Raw genomic sequence first — 16,913 nt, 5'->3', positions numbered from 1 at the left:
TTGCATCTGATACTTGCTGTAGGATTTCATCCATAACAATAATAAACAATAAAGGCGAAAGTGCACTTCCCTGTCGCAGCCCATTTTCCAGCTTGAACCATGCAGTACGTTCCCTCCCCACTTTCACACAACTCTCACTTCCCTCATACATTTTTCTGACTTTTCGTGTAATCTCTTCATCTATCCCTTTTGCGTTCAGCACATCCCAGAGCTTGTCCCTACAGATACTGTCATACGCCTTCTCAATATCCAAAAAGGCCATGATTAAGTCCTTCCCGTACTCATAGTGCCTTTCCTGCAGTTGCCTTACCGCAAATATGAGGTCCGTTGTTGATCTTCCCGGTCTGAAACCGTACTGCTCCTCTTGCAGTCTACTTTCAATACTGCTTCTTATTCTCTTCTCCAGCATCTTTTCATAGATTTTTCCACAGTGGCATAGCAGGGTGATTCCTCTGTAGTTCTCACATCTCCTTTTATCCCCTTTCTTGAAGATCGGGACTATAATTCCTTTCTTCCAATCCTCAGGAATTCTGTTCTCCTTCCACACCACCCTCAGCACTCTGTATAGCCACTGGGTTCCTACTTCTCCTGCTGCTCGTATCATATCCACTGTTACTTCGTCCCAACCTGGTGCCTTGCCCCCTTTCATCCTCTTTGTGGCTTCTTCCACTTCATTCCAAGTTAGATCATCAATTTCCCCACTATTATAATCGTCTGCTGCCTTAGGCTCTCTATCGCTGTTAGTTACCTGCTTGGCAGCATTCAACAGATCTTCAAAGTACTCCTTCCAAATCTTTTTGAGCTCATGCATTTCCTCCACAACTCTTCCATTATTATCCATGATCCTCAGGCACTCGCTTCTGTCATTCCTCTTATTTCTTACCATGGTGTAAAGTACTTTTTTGTTCCCTTCACTGTCCTCTTCTAACATTCTTGTCCATTTTTCCATCCACTTCTTCTTCTCCGCCCTTACTATGGTCTGTGCCGCTTTCTTGCTTTCCTTATATTTTACCCTAGCTTCCTCTGTTCGGGTCTGGAACCATTCTCTGAAGGCTTTGTTCTTTCGAAGTACTGCCTCTTTACATATGTTGTTCCACCATGGGGTTTCCCTACTTCTCCTCTTTGTGCTAGTTCTTCCGCACACAGTCTCAGCTGCCTCAACTAGAGCCCTCTTAAAATCGCCCCATTCTTCTTCCACTGTTCTCTGATCTTCCTTTGGCAGCTTCTTCCTGATCAGTGTCTGGTACTGGGTCCTCCGTTCATCCTCTTTCAGCATCCATGTCTTCAACCTTTTCTCCTGTATATCTGTTGCCCTCCTATCTTTTTTCTCTCTTAGGGTGGCTACCAACAGCCGATGGTCGCTGTCTAAGGCCTCAGATGGTATGACCTTAACATCTGTGAGGCTGCTCATCATCTGCCTATCCACTAGTACATAGTCTACTACTGAAGTTTGGGACCAGTCCCCACTGTACCAAGTTATTTTGTGACTACTCCTCTTCTTGTACCACGAATTTGCGATCGCCAGCCCATTCCTCTTGCAGAATTCCAGCAACAATTTTCCTTCTCTATTTCGGTTCCCCCAGCCCTCTGGTCCCATTATCTCCTCGAATCCTTTCCTGTCTGTGCCAACATGTGCATTGAGGTCCCCTATTATAATCTGATTTCCTCCATTTAGCTGTTTTTGCATGTCATCTTCAAATTCCTCCTTCTCCTTTTTTGTACACCCCACCTGTGGGGCATATGCTTGGATGATTTCAATGCTTTTTCCTTTCACCCGTACTCTGGCTTTTATCATTCGATCATTGATACCTTCCACCTCCTCCTGCAGACCCTCTCTGACCACTATTGCCACTCCATTTCTTCCCCTCTCATTCCCTATCCAGTACAGTTTACATCCTTTACTTAGTGGTTTTTCACCAATTCCTCTCCACCTGGTCTCAGCAAGTCCCAAGATGTCCAATTTCCTCCTTTCCATCATTTCTACAATTTCTTCTAACTTCCCAGTTAGAGTCCTTACGTTTAAGGTGCCCAGCCGTAAACCATCTCGTAATCCTTTTCCATTGCTTGGTCCGTTTCCTTTAAATCCGTTCCGTGATCCGAGGCATGTTCCCTTTTTGAAAGCAGTTGATTTATCCACTACTGGCTTGCTAGGCCTATCGCAGCTTCACCAGAGCCCCGTTAGCCGTCACGTTTCAGGGTTCCCATAGGGCCTTCTCAGCTACCGTAGCGGTCCTGGGGCACACGAAGTCCCCGCTGTACATCGCCCCTAAAGGCAATCCCCTACTTTGTGCCGTTGCCCATCTCCCACGACTTGGACGAGGGGTTGGACTTATGGGAGATGACTGAAAATTTATCCCGAAAAAGCATAGGGATTACAATTATAAATAACTTAAATTGGAACCGACACATAGAAAATGTTGTGGAAAATACAGACCAAAGATTGCATTTGGTTGGCAGAACTCTTGGACGACGTAATCTATCTATTAAAGAGGCAGCCTACACTACACTTGTTCGTTCTCTGTTAAAATGCTGCTCCACAGTATGAGATCCTTGCCAGATAGGACTGACGAGAGGATCGAAATACTTAAAAGAAGGGCAGATTTGTAAATCCAACAGGAGACGACCAAAGTCAGGAACTCTTCAACCTTCTCTCGTAAGCATAATAAAAGGATATAAAAATGACTAACCTTAATTCTCACCGAAACTTATATTTTTATTATGTTAGCCTAAAAGTATATAAAAACTGAGAAAACCTTAAGGTTCGCCGAAACTATATTTTTTTAGGTTAGCCTCAGTACATTGCTGGAAATTAAAATTGCAACACGTTAAATGCAGCATTTAGCAAATTCGTGTTTGGATATGCAAATCCACATTTCTTGATCAACTGCACAAAGCACGTAGCTGTAACGCCATGTATATGTTATATATAAGAAAAGATTAATCACTTGCTTTCACAGTCAGAAAATGCGTTTGAATATTGGTTGTCGTGAAAAGATAGTATTATGCTTCGTGTAAGAAACAGAAACCTCTACCAGCACTCGTCGAACTTTGACGGTGGCAGGACCGTGACCTACCGATCGACGATACTCCTGCTCACGTTGGAAGTATCCCATGACTGGCATGCAAACATGTATTCTGTCTGTCTCTCCTAAGAGTCGGCACGACCATTTTCCCTGGTATTTCGGCACATAGCCTTTTTTTTAGTGTAGCTGGAGTCAGCGCAAACAAATCCTGCTCATCACGTACTCCATGCGACGCCCAACGCCAATGGAAAGCGTAGGTTTTTTTCCCTGTCACGAACAAAATGGTTTTTAAAGCGGAATGTTACGTGCCCATTCGATAAAGGAACCCCAAATTAGTCTAGTGCGTGATTCGGTTTATCAATAAATATTAACAGGATCAGTAAAACATGAAGAATACTGTCCAGGCCCTCCCTGACTGCTATGCCCTACAGAAGCGCAGCTCAGCCACTGTTAGAGTGCCGATTATTCTTTGTATTCTACTGTTCCTGTTAATATTTATCGATAACACGAATAACGTACCAGATTAATCTGGGGTCGTTCTGTCAAATGGGAACGTAATATTCCACTTTAAACATCAGTTTGTTTGTAATGGTAAACAAACCGACGCTTTTCATCGATGTCGGTGTCGTATGATAGACGTGATGAGCAGGATTTGTTTTGGCTGACTGTAGCTACAGGTTGTAAAAACGAAATTGTGTAGAGCTGCCGAAATATCAGAGAAAATGCGCCTGACAACCCATAGGAGAGATACCCCGGTAGAATCGATGTTCAGGAGGGTTATTCTCAACGCCATGTAAGTTCTTAGCGGCCCCGTGCAACTATTATCTGAAAGGAAAGACATGTAGCTTGTTCAGCTTTGCGAGTTCGCACTGCCGTGGCACATACCTAGAGTCAAAAAATAGGCGTCTCTCCAGCCGACGTGTCGACGTCTGGGGAATTACGGGATATCAGCACGGCAACCATTGTCGCTTTCCTCAACGCAGCAGGAGAGAGAGGCGCACCGGCAGAGGAGCGTCCAGCGACAACAATGGACAAACCAGTCGTTCCATGTCTTTCCATACGAGTTCCTGTTCTGTGCACGGCATCACGAGGGATGTCTCCTTGTGTAGGAGGATCCTAAAAGCACGAACGTTACCAAATTGAATTCCACATCGTCATAGGGGCCTAGCATGTGACGTGATGTTGCTGGCTGCCATTGGGTACACAATAATATCACTTTTGGTCCATAAATCTGGAAATTTGGACATCAGGTGCTACACTTCTGACCTGTTAAGGCCAGTATGTGTTGCCAATGCCGTCCTAATCTACGTGATACAGACGGTGTACGACTGGTACACTGGTAAGTACTATCTCCCGATTTCTTGCCAATGAAGAAATTTAGTCATAGTTTGTCGAGACTGGCCAACCGCTAGACACTGACAGGCGTGAGCCCTGGCACAGAATCAAAGCAGCATCAGCTGGCTTAGAGCCATTGTTGCTGACAGTGGTGACAGCTCTGCGTATTAAATTTCGCACACCTTGTACCCCAAGTCACCTATTAATTCTAGCCACTGCGTTAAATACGCACAATAAGTAAAGCCTACACCTGCCTGTACAATCATACTCCGCAAACTACCGTACGGTGTATGGCGGAGGGTACATCGTACCACTACTAGTCATTTCGTCTCCTCCACTCGCAAATAGAGTGAGGGACAAACGACTGTCTAGAAACCTCTGTGCAAGCCCTAGTTTCTCACATCTTATCTTCGTGGTCCCTAGGCGAAACGCAACGTACCTTGGCGGCAGAAGAATCGTTCTGCAGTCGGCCTCAAATGACAGTTCTCCAAATTTGCGAAATAGGCCGCGCAGAAAGGGCATCGTCTTCCCTCCAGAGATTCCCATTGGTGTTGACGAAGAGTCTCCGTAATACTTGCGTGCTGATCGAGGCTACCGGTAACAGAACCCACTAACTTTCTATACACCGTCTCCTTTTTGGATGGGTTACACTTCCGCAAAATTCTCCCAATAAAACGAAGTCGACCATTCGCCTTCCCTTATGCCAACCTGACCTGCTCATTCCATTTTATTTCGCTAGGCAACGTTGCGCCTAGATATTTAATCGAAGTGACTGTGTCATGCTGCACCCTATTGCTGTTTTCGAACGTTACAGGACTGTTTTCCACTCATTCGCATTAACTCACTTTTCTACATTTAAAACTAGCCATCATTCATCACATGAACTACAAATTTTGTCGAAGTAATCTTGTATATTCCTACAGTCACTCAAAGAAGACATCTTCCGGTGCATCACAGCGTCATCAGCAGACAGCCGTAAATTACTTTTCACCCATTCTGCCAAATCATTTATACGTATAGAGAATAAAAGCGATCCAGACACATTTCCCTGGAGCACTCCTGTAGATATCTTTGTGTCTGATGAAGACGCATCGTCGGGGACCATGTATTTGATTCTATTACTTAAAAAGTCCTCGAGCCACTCACAATTCTAGGAACCTAGACCGTATGTTCGCCGGCCGGTGTGACCGAGCGCTTCTGGGCGTTTCAGTCTAGAACCGCGCGACCGCTACGGTCGCAGGTTCGAATCCTGCCTCGGGCATGGATGTGTGTGATGTCGTTAGGTTTAAGTACTTCTAAGTCTAGGGGACTGATGACCTCAGATGTTAAGTCCCATAGTGCTCAGACCCATTTGAACCGTATGCTCGAACCTTTTTCACATGATATCTTGCGAGCCATGGATGAAGGGTATCAGACGGATGCCATATCCTTGACTTCCGGAAAGCCTTTGACTCGGTGACCCACTGCAGACTCCTAACTAAGGTACGAGCATACGGGATGGTTCCCAAATATGTGAGTGGCTCGAAGACTTCTTAAGTAATAGAACCCAGTACGTTGTCCTCGATGGTGAGTGTTCATCGGAGGTGAGGGTATCATCTGGAGTGCCCCAGGGAAGTGTGGTAGGTCCGCTGTTGTTTTCTATCTACATAAATGATCTTTTGGATAGGGTGGATAGCAATGTGCGGCTGTTGGCTGATGATGCTATGGTGTACGGGATGGTGTCGTCGTTGAGTGACTGTAGATACAAGATGACTTGGACAGGATTTGTGACTGGTGTAAAGAATGGCAGCTAACTCTAAATATAGATAAATGTAAATTAATGCAGATGAATAGGAAAAAGAATCCTGTAATGTTTGAATACTCCATTAGTAGTGTAGCGCTTGACACAGTCACGTCGATTAAATACACACCTGGAAATTGAAATAAGAACACCGTGAATTCATTGTCCCAGGAAGGGGAAACTATATTGACACATTCCTGGGATCAGATACATCACATGATCACACTGACAGAACCACAGGCACATAGACACAGGCAACAGAGCATGCACAATGTCGGCACTAGTACAGTGTATATCCACCTTTCGCAGCAATGCAGGCTGCTATTCTCCCATGGAGACGATCGTAGAGATGCTGGATGTAGTCCTGTGGAACGGCTTGCCATGCCATTTCCACCTGGCGCCTCAGTTGGACCAGCGTTCGTGCTGGACGTGCAGACCGCGTGAGACGACGCTTCATCCAGTCCCAAACATGCTCAATGGGGGACAGATCCGGAGATCTTGCTGGCCAGGGTAGTTGACTTACACCTTCTAGAGCACGTTGGGTGGCACGGGATACATGCGGACGTGCATTGTCCTGTTGGAACAGCAAGTTCCCTTGCCGGTCTAGGAATGGTAGAACGATGGGTTCGATGACGGTTTGGATGTACCGTGCACTGTTCAGTGTCCCCTCGACGATCACCAGTGGTGTACGGCCAGTGTAGGAGATCGCTCCCCACACCATGATGCCGGGTGTTGGCCCTGTGTGCCTCGGTCGTATGCAGTCCTGATTGTGGCGCTCACCTGCACGGCGCCAAACACGCATACGACCAACATTGGCACCAAGGCAAAAGCGACTCTCATTGCTGAAGACGACACGTCTCCATTCGTCCCTCCATTCACGCCTGTCGCGACACCACTGGAGGCGGGCTGCACGATGTTGGGGCGTGAGCGGAAGACGGCCTAACGGTGTGCGGGACCGTAGCCCAGCTTCATGGAGACGGTTGCGAATGGTCCTCGCCGATACCCCAGGAGCAACAGTGTCCCTAATTTGCTGGGAAGTGGCGGTGCGGTCCCCTACGGCACTGCGTAGGATCCTACTGTCTTGGCGTGCATCCGTGCGTCGCTGCGGTCCGGTCCCAGGTCGACGGGCACGTGCACCTTCCGCCGACCACTGGCGACAACATCGATGTACTGTGGAGACCTCACGCCCCACGTGTTGAGCAATTCGGCGGTACGTCCACCCGGCCTCCCGCATGCCCACTATACGCCCTCGCTCAAAGTCCGTCAACTGCACATACGGTTCACGTCCACCCTGTCGCGGCATGCTACCAGTGTTAAAGACTGCGATGGAGCTCCGTATGCCACGGCAAACTGGCTGACACTGACGGCGGCGGTGCACAAATGCTGCGCAGCTAGCGCCATTCGACGGCCAACACCGCGGTTCCTGGTGTGTCCGCTGTGCCGTGCGTGTGATCATTGCTTGTACAGCCCTTTCGCAGTGTCCGGAGCAAGTATGGTGGGTCTGACACACCGGTGTCAATGTGTTCTTTTTTCCATTTCCAGGAGTGTATTTGGGCGTAACACTGCAGAGCCATATGAAGTGGGACAAGCATGTAATGGCAGTTGTGGGGAAAGCGGATAGTCGTCTTCGGTTCATTGATAGAATTTTGGGAAGATGTGGTTCACATGTAAAGGAGACCGCTTACAAAACACTAATACGACCTATTCTTGAGTACTGCTCGAGCGTTTGGGATCCCTATCAGGTCGGATTGAGGGAGGAAGCAACTCAGAGGCGGGCTGCTAGATTTGTTACTGGTAGGTTTGATCATCACGCGAGTGTTACGGAAATGCTTCAGGAACTCCGGTGGGAGTCTCTGGAGGAAAGGAGGCGTTCTTTTCGTGAATCGCTACTGGGGAAATTTAGAGAACCAGCATTTGAGGCTGACTGCAGTACAATTTTACTGCCGCCAACTTATATTTCGCGGAAAGACCACAAACATGAGATAAGAGAGATTAGGGCTCGTACAGAGGCATATAGGCAGTCATTTTTCCCTCGTTCTGTTTGGGAGTGGAACAGGGAGAGAAGATGCTAGTTGTGGTACGAGCTACCCTTCGCCACGCACCGTATGGTGGATTGCGGTGTATGTATGCAGATGTAGATGTAGAATCTGCGGTGGGCACCGTGTCAAATCCTTTCCGGAACCTAAGTGTATGGAAGCTGCCTGTTGTCCTCCATCCATTGACTTCTTGCTTGGCTAGGCATTCGCGATAAATGCAGCCTAAGTAAGTGGCCAATGTTGCAGAGTACTCACTGTAAAACCGAACTCAGATTCCATCTGGAATGGCGACTCATTTGTTTTCAGCTCTTGTAGTGCTTCTCTACGTGACAGATGCCAATTGTATACGCCAGAATTTGCTGTTTTTCCTGGTATTGCAATTTTAATTAACTGAAGTGTACTCCCCACATTTACAGTCTATCCACTGTACTTCAAAGGTATACAATAATCTGTGAGCTAGCTGTGTAATTTTACAAAGATTTGTGCAAGCTGCTTGCTGTGCTAGTGGAGCCGCCTAACGTCGCCCGTTTGTACTACCAGCAGCAAGCGGCGCCGGCGCCCAACCACCGCTTCTCGCTGTTCCGCACCTACTGGCTGGTGTGGGCTGTGCTCTTCCAGGCCGCCGTCCATGTCGACTCGCCACGGGGATTCACCGCACGGTACGTACTCATCTCCTTATTACTAAGCTCACTGGACGTAATATCTGTAATCCCCTCAAAAGAGCCTAATGATCACTTCGGGTGTACCAGTCGTGTGACTCTCCAAACGAGGTAAGCCATGGGAGTGAAGACGTGTCTGTAAACCATTCCATTGTATGGAATCAGCGCGGTCGAAGTGGAGTCATGACAACAGCAGAAATGGGCTTTTGCGCTGAGTCGTGTCCATGACCACACGGTAAATGCCGTGGTCAGTATCAACCACAACTACCTACCGCAGGGGTATCTAACCTGCGGCCCGCGGGCAGCATGCGGCCCAAAACAAATATCGACGCTGCCCAAGAAGTGAGTCTCTATCACATGACCGGAAGAAATTCAATAAAATTCTGTTGATGTGAAAGATAAATTTCAGTGCGAAGCTCCCACCACAAGATGCTATTCTCTCACTAGTCCATTTTTTTTCTCTGCAGTTATTGTTACTAGTGTTAAGTATTTTAAGTGCGGCCCCAAAGAACTCGTCTTCTTCCAAAGTGGCCAAGCTAAAAGCAACCCTGGTCTATCGAATCTACAAGGAATTACGTATCACTGACAACCATGAACATGTCACAGGAACATTAGTCGTACAAAGATCCTGGCAGAGGCTGAAAACAAGTGTCACACCTGGTAAGTGACAATCGGTTTCAAATGAATTATTAGGAGAGACAGGGTCACGCTTAAGCGGATTTATTTCCGGAATTTATTGAATTTTTTGTTTACATTTATCATGTTAAATTTTTTTAGTTTCATAAAATGGTTACTGAAGTATAACTTCGTACATATAATTATAACTCAACTTTACATTAAGAGTGCCAAAAAATTTTATACAGTCTCAAGTCGAGTGCGTAAATGTGCCCAGGATATGCAGCAAGTTTATGCACCTATTGGGGCACTTTTACACACATCATACTTAGCAGTAAACAAAATTACGCGCTTAGTTACACCAATTAACATGGTAAAATACAAAAATTATATTGACATAAACAAACATTTTAGCGAACTTCCACCTGTTAGTACAATATGGCCTACATCGAAGTCTGATATTAATTAAAGGCCTAGTCATCATCAGTGTCCAAGTTACAATGTATGCACACAAAAATGTGTCTCTGTGACACAACTGTCGTGAGCCCATCTTCTATGTCTAAGACACTAGACCCATCTTTTATTTCTTTTTGATTGGTTGTACCGTTTGAAGCAGTAAACCCAAACGCAATTTTCTTCCACTTCATCAAACTGCTGCAGGTTATAAGAGGAAGGAAGAAGAATTGTATGGGACATTCGTTGACACGGGAATGCTTGTCCAGAGGTTTTGAAAGGACTAGTTTGTGAGAGAAGATCAGGCGTAATAACATGGGACTTGGGGGTGCGCTGATGATAGAAAGCATGGGTCATATTTCAGTGGTGTCGGTGGCGTCTATCAGCAGGACGGGTTTCACTAGACATGGCCTGCACCTCAACAGGTATGGGAAGGGGAGGTTGGCAAAGCTTATAGGTGACAGCATAGGTGGGGTTGGTGGGGTCACTCATGGGAAAATTCCTGCAGTAGTGGGTGTTAGAGCTGCACCTTTTTTAGATTGAAGTCAGCTGATAGGTATTCCTGCTTAAGGGAAGTCTCTCTAACAATCATTTCCGAGTAATGAGGGAATTAGTATATTTCATCAAAATATACAAGGTATTAGAGATAAAGTTAGTGAACTGCTTATAGATGTTGACTCTGAAATTAGTGGTATATCTGAACACTTCTTAAATAAGGAGATAATTCAGAGGCTTCCTTTACCAGGATACAGGTTGGCTGGCAGCTTTTCGAGGAGCTCTTTGCGGTGTGGGGGAGTAGCCATGTATGTGAAGAACGGCATATCATTTGAGTCAATTGATGTTTCAAAGTACTGCACTGAAAAGGTGTTTGAATGTTGTGCAGGTGTGGTTAAATTTAACGGAGCTAAACTTCTAACTGTGGTTATTTATAGATCCCCAGACTCCGATTTTTGCTAAAGCTAGAGGAGGTTCTTGGTTCACTTTATAGAAAAAACAAAAAGTTAGTTATATGTGGTGACTTCAATATTAATTGTATAAGTGATTGTGCAAGGAAGAGGATGCTGGTAGACCTCTTTAATTAATATAATCTTATCCAAACCGTATTCTTTCCAACGAGAGTGCAAGGGAACAGTAGAATAACCATAGACAACATTTTTGTTCATTCCTCATTACTAGAAGGGCATTCTGTTAGCAAAAAGGTGAATGGCCTTTCAGATCATGATGCACAAATTTTAACTTTAAAAGATTTTTGTGCTGCAACACGTGTTAAATATAGTCATCAGCTGTTCAGGAAAGCTGATCCAGTTGCTGTAGAGACCTTTGTAAACCTTATAAAGGAACAAGAGTGGCAAGATGTTTATAGTGCTGATACAGTAGATGATAAATATAATGCTTTTCTCAAGTTTTTTCTCATGCTCTTTGAAAGTTGCTTTCCGTTAGAACGTTTAAAACAAGGTACTAGCACAAATAGGCAGCCTGGGTGGCTGACTAGAGGGATAAGAATATCTTGTAGAACAAAGTGGCAATTATATCAAAACGTTAGAAACAGTCAAAATCTAAATGCAGCAGCCCATTACAAACAGTATTGTAAGGTGCTTAAAAATGTTATTAGGAAGGCAAAAAGTATGTGGTATGCAGATAGAATAGCTAAGTCTCAGGATAAAATTAAAACCATATGGTCAGTCGTAAAGGAAGTTGCTGGTCTGCAGAGACAGGTCGAGGATATAGAATCAGTGCGTAGTGGGAATGTCCGTGTTACTGATAAGTCGCATATATGTACAGTATTTAATAATCACTTTCTGAATAAAGCAGGTGAACTAAATAGAAACCTAGTCCCAACAGGGAATCATATAGCGCTCTTAGAAAAAGTGTTCCCAGGCTGTTACCTGAAATGCTCCTCCATGATACTCACATGAGGGAGATTGAGTTAATAATTAAATCACTAAAGACTAAGAACTCTCATGGATATGACGGGGTATCTAGCAGAATACTGAAGTATTGTTCTATGTATGTTAGCCCAGTACTTAGCCATATCTGTAACTTTTCCTTTAGGAGTGGTCGGTTTCCTGACCGATTAAAGTACTCGGTAGTGAAGCCACTTTATAAAAATGGAGACATTGATAATGTTGACAATTTTAGACCTATTTCTATGCCATCGAGAAGGTTGTATATACAAGGTTACTGCAGCATTTAAATTCACATAATTTGCTGTCAAATGTTCAGTTTGGTTTTAGAAATGGTTTAACAACTGAAAATGCTATATTCTCTTTTCTCTGTGAGGTTTTGGATGGATTAAATAAAAGGTTGCGAACGCTAGGTGTTTTCTTTGATTTAACGAAGGCTTTTGACTGTGTTGACCACAAAATATTACTGCAGAAGTTGGACCATTATGGAATAAGGGGAGAAGCTTGCAATTGGTTCGCCTCTTACTTTAAGAACAGAAAGCAGAGGGTAATTCTCCGCAATATTGAGAGTGGTAGTGATGTTCAGTCCCAATGGGGCACTGTTAAGTGGGGCGTTCCCCAAGGGTCGGTGCTGGGGCCACTGCTGTTTCTTATTTATATAAATGATATGCCTTCTAGTATTACAGGTGATTCAAAAATATTTCTGTTTGCTGATGACAACAGCTTGATAGTGAAGGATGTTGTGTGTAATATTGAAACAGTAACAAATAATGCAGTTCATGAAATAAGTTCGTGGCTTGTGGAAAATAATTTGATGCTAAATCACAGTAAGACTCAGTTTTTACAGTTTCTGACTCGTAATTCAAGAAGAACCGATATTTTGATCAGACAGAATAGGCATATTATAAGCGAGACAGAACAGTTCAAGTTCCTAGGCGTTCGGATAGATAGTAAGCTGTTGTGGAAAGCCCATGTCCAGGATCTTGTTCAGAAGCTAAATGCTGCTTTATTTACCATTAGAACAGTATCTGAAATAAGTGACACTTCAACACGAAAAGTAGTCTACTTCGCATATTTTCATACGCTTATGTTGTATGGTATTATTTTTGGGGGTAATTCTTCTGATTCAAAAAGGGTATTTTTGGCTCAAAAACGGGCTGTTCGAGCTATATGTGGTGTAAGTTCGAGAACCTCTTGTCGACCCCTATTCAAAAATCTGGGAATTCTGACATTGCCCTCACAGTATATATTTTCTTTAATGTCGTTTGTTGTTAGCAATATTAGCCTATTCCCAAGAGTTAGCAGCTTTCACTCAGTTAATACTAGGCAGAAATCAAATCTGCATGTAGAATGCACTTCCTTGACTCTTGTTCAGAAAGGAGTGCAGTATTCTGCTGCATCCATTTTCAATATGCTAACACAAGAACTCAAAAATCTTAGCAGTAGCCCACACTCTTTTAAGTCTAAACTGAAGAGTTTCCTCATGGCTCACTCCTTCTTTTCTGTCGAGGAGCTCCTGGAAGAGCTAAAAAATTAAGCAAATTCCAGTGTTACATTGTTGATTTTCTTCATTTAAACTTACGACTTGTCACCTGAATATGTTTTTTTATATTTCATTTTATCTGTTTCTAATATCGTGTTATAATTTCATGTATTGACTCGTTCCATGACCATGGAGACTTCTCCTTAATTTGGTCCCACAGAACAATAAATAAATAAATAAAAATAAAATAAAAAGGAAGGAGGAGACACAACATGATGTACATAAAGGAAACCGAAAATAACGCGCACCTGAATAGGTCCGCAGAAGACAATAGAGTGTGTCTTTGGTTAGAACACTGACGATGACATCAGAAGTAGGCCTACCAACGTTTTTCCTTGTTCTTGCTTTTAGCACTTTCTTACCCACATAGAATTACTCTTTTCTGCTTGAGACTCATTATAATGAAATAGCTTTTATAGCTCATAACTCTGTCTGCACTAGGATTGTACAATATCCATGTATCTGAGTAAAAAAAAAAACTCGACTCGTTGCAAATCCCAGAAACTCCTCTCCAAGGAATTCATGGAAAACGATAAATGTAATGTAATGCAATGTATAGCAATTTCTACCTTTTATTCTCCTGTTCCTTCATCTTTTTTATCGGGTTTCCAGCTGCTGTTGCTTTATAGTTTCCTTGACTGGGATATCAGTTAGACTGGCAGTGCAAAATAGAGCGTGAACGTGTCCCAATAGATCTGCGTAAACGTGCCCCATCCCCATCTTTGAATTACTTACGAAACTACAGTAGTAGCTTAAAGGTTTTCAGATTACGCAAATGTACCTTGTAAAGTAGAATAGTGTCCTGTAAACGAAGGTATATTTATCTACTCTCAGATCTAAAATGTGTGCTACCTAGGAACCTCGATATTTGAGTAACTTAATTTATTCACCTTGCACAAAAACGCAGATATATTCTCCGCGCTAAGACGTTCACTCAACTGGTGTCCTGGAGTTTGTGAGAGCCCTCAGTAGATGGCAGTATTAATCTTCCACTGTCGGTAGCGCTCTAGAAAGAATGGCTCCAGACAAAACCGCTCTGCGTTAACGTGACCGGTGCGCAAACTTGCCGCGGTCTCCCCTACTGTCAGGTGCATCTCAGCCGATTCCCGAGCGAGCATCACGACGGGAATCGGACATCTCGCAAAACGACAAACATCAGGGAAACTGGTCGTTAGCTGACTGGATGTGTGTAGTGTGGTTGACGAGTAGGGGTCTTGCACTTTCCCTTTTTCAAATGAAGTTAAGCGTCGAGTTCACCGGGAGTCCAAAACAGGTTTAACCCATAGCTTTTAATGGATGTAGCTCAGGCCATAGGTGATTGTGCCATGGTTTGTGGGTGACTGGCGATCACTTATTAAGGTTATCATTAATGTGACCATATATCACCCTTCGTTCTACATTTTCATGATGAGTATACTGTGGGCACCACCGTCTTCCAAACTGACAACGGTCGTGTTGACAAGGCTGCAGAGAAAGGTTTCTAGTTTGACAAACACTAAGGCATCGCCCGACCTTAATCTCATAGGAAGTGTATGGGACTATTTGGGACAGCGGATGTCACGTAGCAATCAGCATCATCGCAATTTGATAGCTATGCGGGGTCTAGTCGTCAGTGAGCCATTTCAGTTGGACATGGCATATCTGAAGAAACAAGTGGTCACTCTTCCCCTCCAAACTGAAGCCGTTATCAAGACTAGCGGTTGTGTTCTACGGCAATATGTGACGTCTGCTGAGAGAGAATATTTTTGACCGTTGTGCTTATTTTAACAGCACACTGGCGGAAAATTCGCAACGTCAGAAATTAATTAATGTAGAGTAATGAAATTTCGGGAATACATTTGTCTATGTAACTTATTTAAGTTATTAACATTGCAAGATCACAGATTAATGTAAGCGCGAGATACGCCACTGAAAATGTAAAATGTTGGTACATTAATGACCGACGTAACCGCCAGACCATTGAATTTAATCATGCAAGCTTGCATGCATTGTGTTGTACAGATCCCGATTGTTAGTTCGTGGTATAAAGTTCCATGTCTGTTGCACTTGGTCGTTCAATACAACGGCGGTTAATGCTGGTTGTGGATGACGCTGGAGTTGGCATGCCGATTGGAGACAGATCTGGTGATCGAGCAGGCCAAGACAACACGTCGATATTGGTAACATGTCGATACTTTGTAGTGCATTTTAGGTACAATAGAGCTATGTGAGCGAGCGTTATCCTGTTGGAAAACACTCCCAGGGATGGCGTTTGTGATTGGCAGCACAACAGGTCACACCACCAGACTGATGTGCAAATTTGCAGTCAGGGTGCGTGGGACAACTACAAGAGAGCTCTTGTTGTCATACAAAATCACACCCTAGACCATAACTCCAGGTGTAGGTGCAGTGTGTCTATTACGCAAACAGGTTGGTTGCAGGTCCCCAAGTAGCCTCCTCCTGTCCAACACGCGGCCATCACTGGCACCGAGACACAATCCGCTTTCATCAGAAAACAAAACAGACTTCCACTCTGCCCTCCAATGAACTCTCGCTTGACACCACTAAAGTCGCAATTGGCTGCGGTTTGGAGTCAGTGTTCAAATGTGCGTGAATTTCTAAGGGACCAAACTGCTGAGGTCATCGGTCCCTAGACTTACACACTACTTAAACTAACTTATGCTAAGGACAACACACACATACCCATGCCCGAGGGTGGACTCGAACCTCCGGCGGGAGGGGGGGGGGGGGGGGGGGATCAGTGGACTGCATGTTACAGTACGTCTGGCTCGTAGCTGTCCTTGAAGTAACTGATTTGTAACAGTTCAGTGTGTCACTGTGGTGCTAGCTGCTGCTCACATTGTTGCTGCAGATGCAGTACGATGCGCCAGAGCCATAGGCCGAACACAATGGTCTTCCCTCTAGGTGGTGTCACGTGCCTGTTCGAAGCTGTCTTCTTGCATCCGTACATTCTCGTGAACACCGCTGCCAGCAATGATGTGCAGAGGGTACATCCTGCCTAGTCTTTCTGCAGTATCGCAGTAGGAATATCCATCTTCTCTTAGCCCTATTAGGTGACCTCGTTCAAACTGAGTCAGCTGTTGATAATGGTGTCTTTGTCACCTCAAAGACATTCTTGACTAACATCAACTCACCACGTGCAGTCTCAAAGGTACCTAACGCTCACGACCGTTACAGCACAGCATGTATTTGAAGCAAACCTGATTTGCATTCTCATAATGGCGCTGCTATCGCCACTCTTATGCGACTGGCGCGAAATTTTAATAGACATCGTGTTTCAAATGTAAGAACTCGCCTACCAACTTTCGTTTACATGGGAGAGTCCGAGAAGCGAGTGAGATTCCCCATAACAAATGTAACTTCTACAGAGAAGACGGATATAACTTTCCAGCTTGGTGTCTTCCCGCCATCACGGAAGTACACTCCTGGAAATGGAAAAAAGAACACATTGACACCGGTGTGTCAGACCCACCATACTTGCTCCGGACACTGCGAAAGGGCTGTACAAGCAATGATCACACGCACGGCACAGCGGACACACCAGGAACCGCGGTGTTGGCCGTCG

The 16,913-nt window shown here is 44.6% G+C and overlaps 1 protein-coding gene across 1 annotated transcript in view; it reads left to right on the top strand.

The window, feature by feature from the left end:
* Window positions 1–16,913, top strand: part of LOC124788941 (glutamate receptor ionotropic, NMDA 2B-like) — a 282,134-nt gene that overhangs the window by 69,744 nt on the left and 195,477 nt on the right. Inside the window, exon 4 of the mRNA XM_047256228.1 lies at window positions 8,715–8,833. Coding sequence (XP_047112184.1) covers window positions 8,715–8,833 — 119 coding nt within the window. The remainder of the gene's footprint in view (window positions 1–8,714; window positions 8,834–16,913) is intronic.

This window comes from Schistocerca piceifrons, chromosome 3, assembly GCF_021461385.2.
Source record: "Schistocerca piceifrons isolate TAMUIC-IGC-003096 chromosome 3, iqSchPice1.1, whole genome shotgun sequence".
Classification (NCBI taxonomy): domain Eukaryota; kingdom Metazoa; phylum Arthropoda; class Insecta; order Orthoptera; family Acrididae; genus Schistocerca; species Schistocerca piceifrons.
This window is presented reverse-complemented; position numbering and strand designations above follow the sequence as displayed.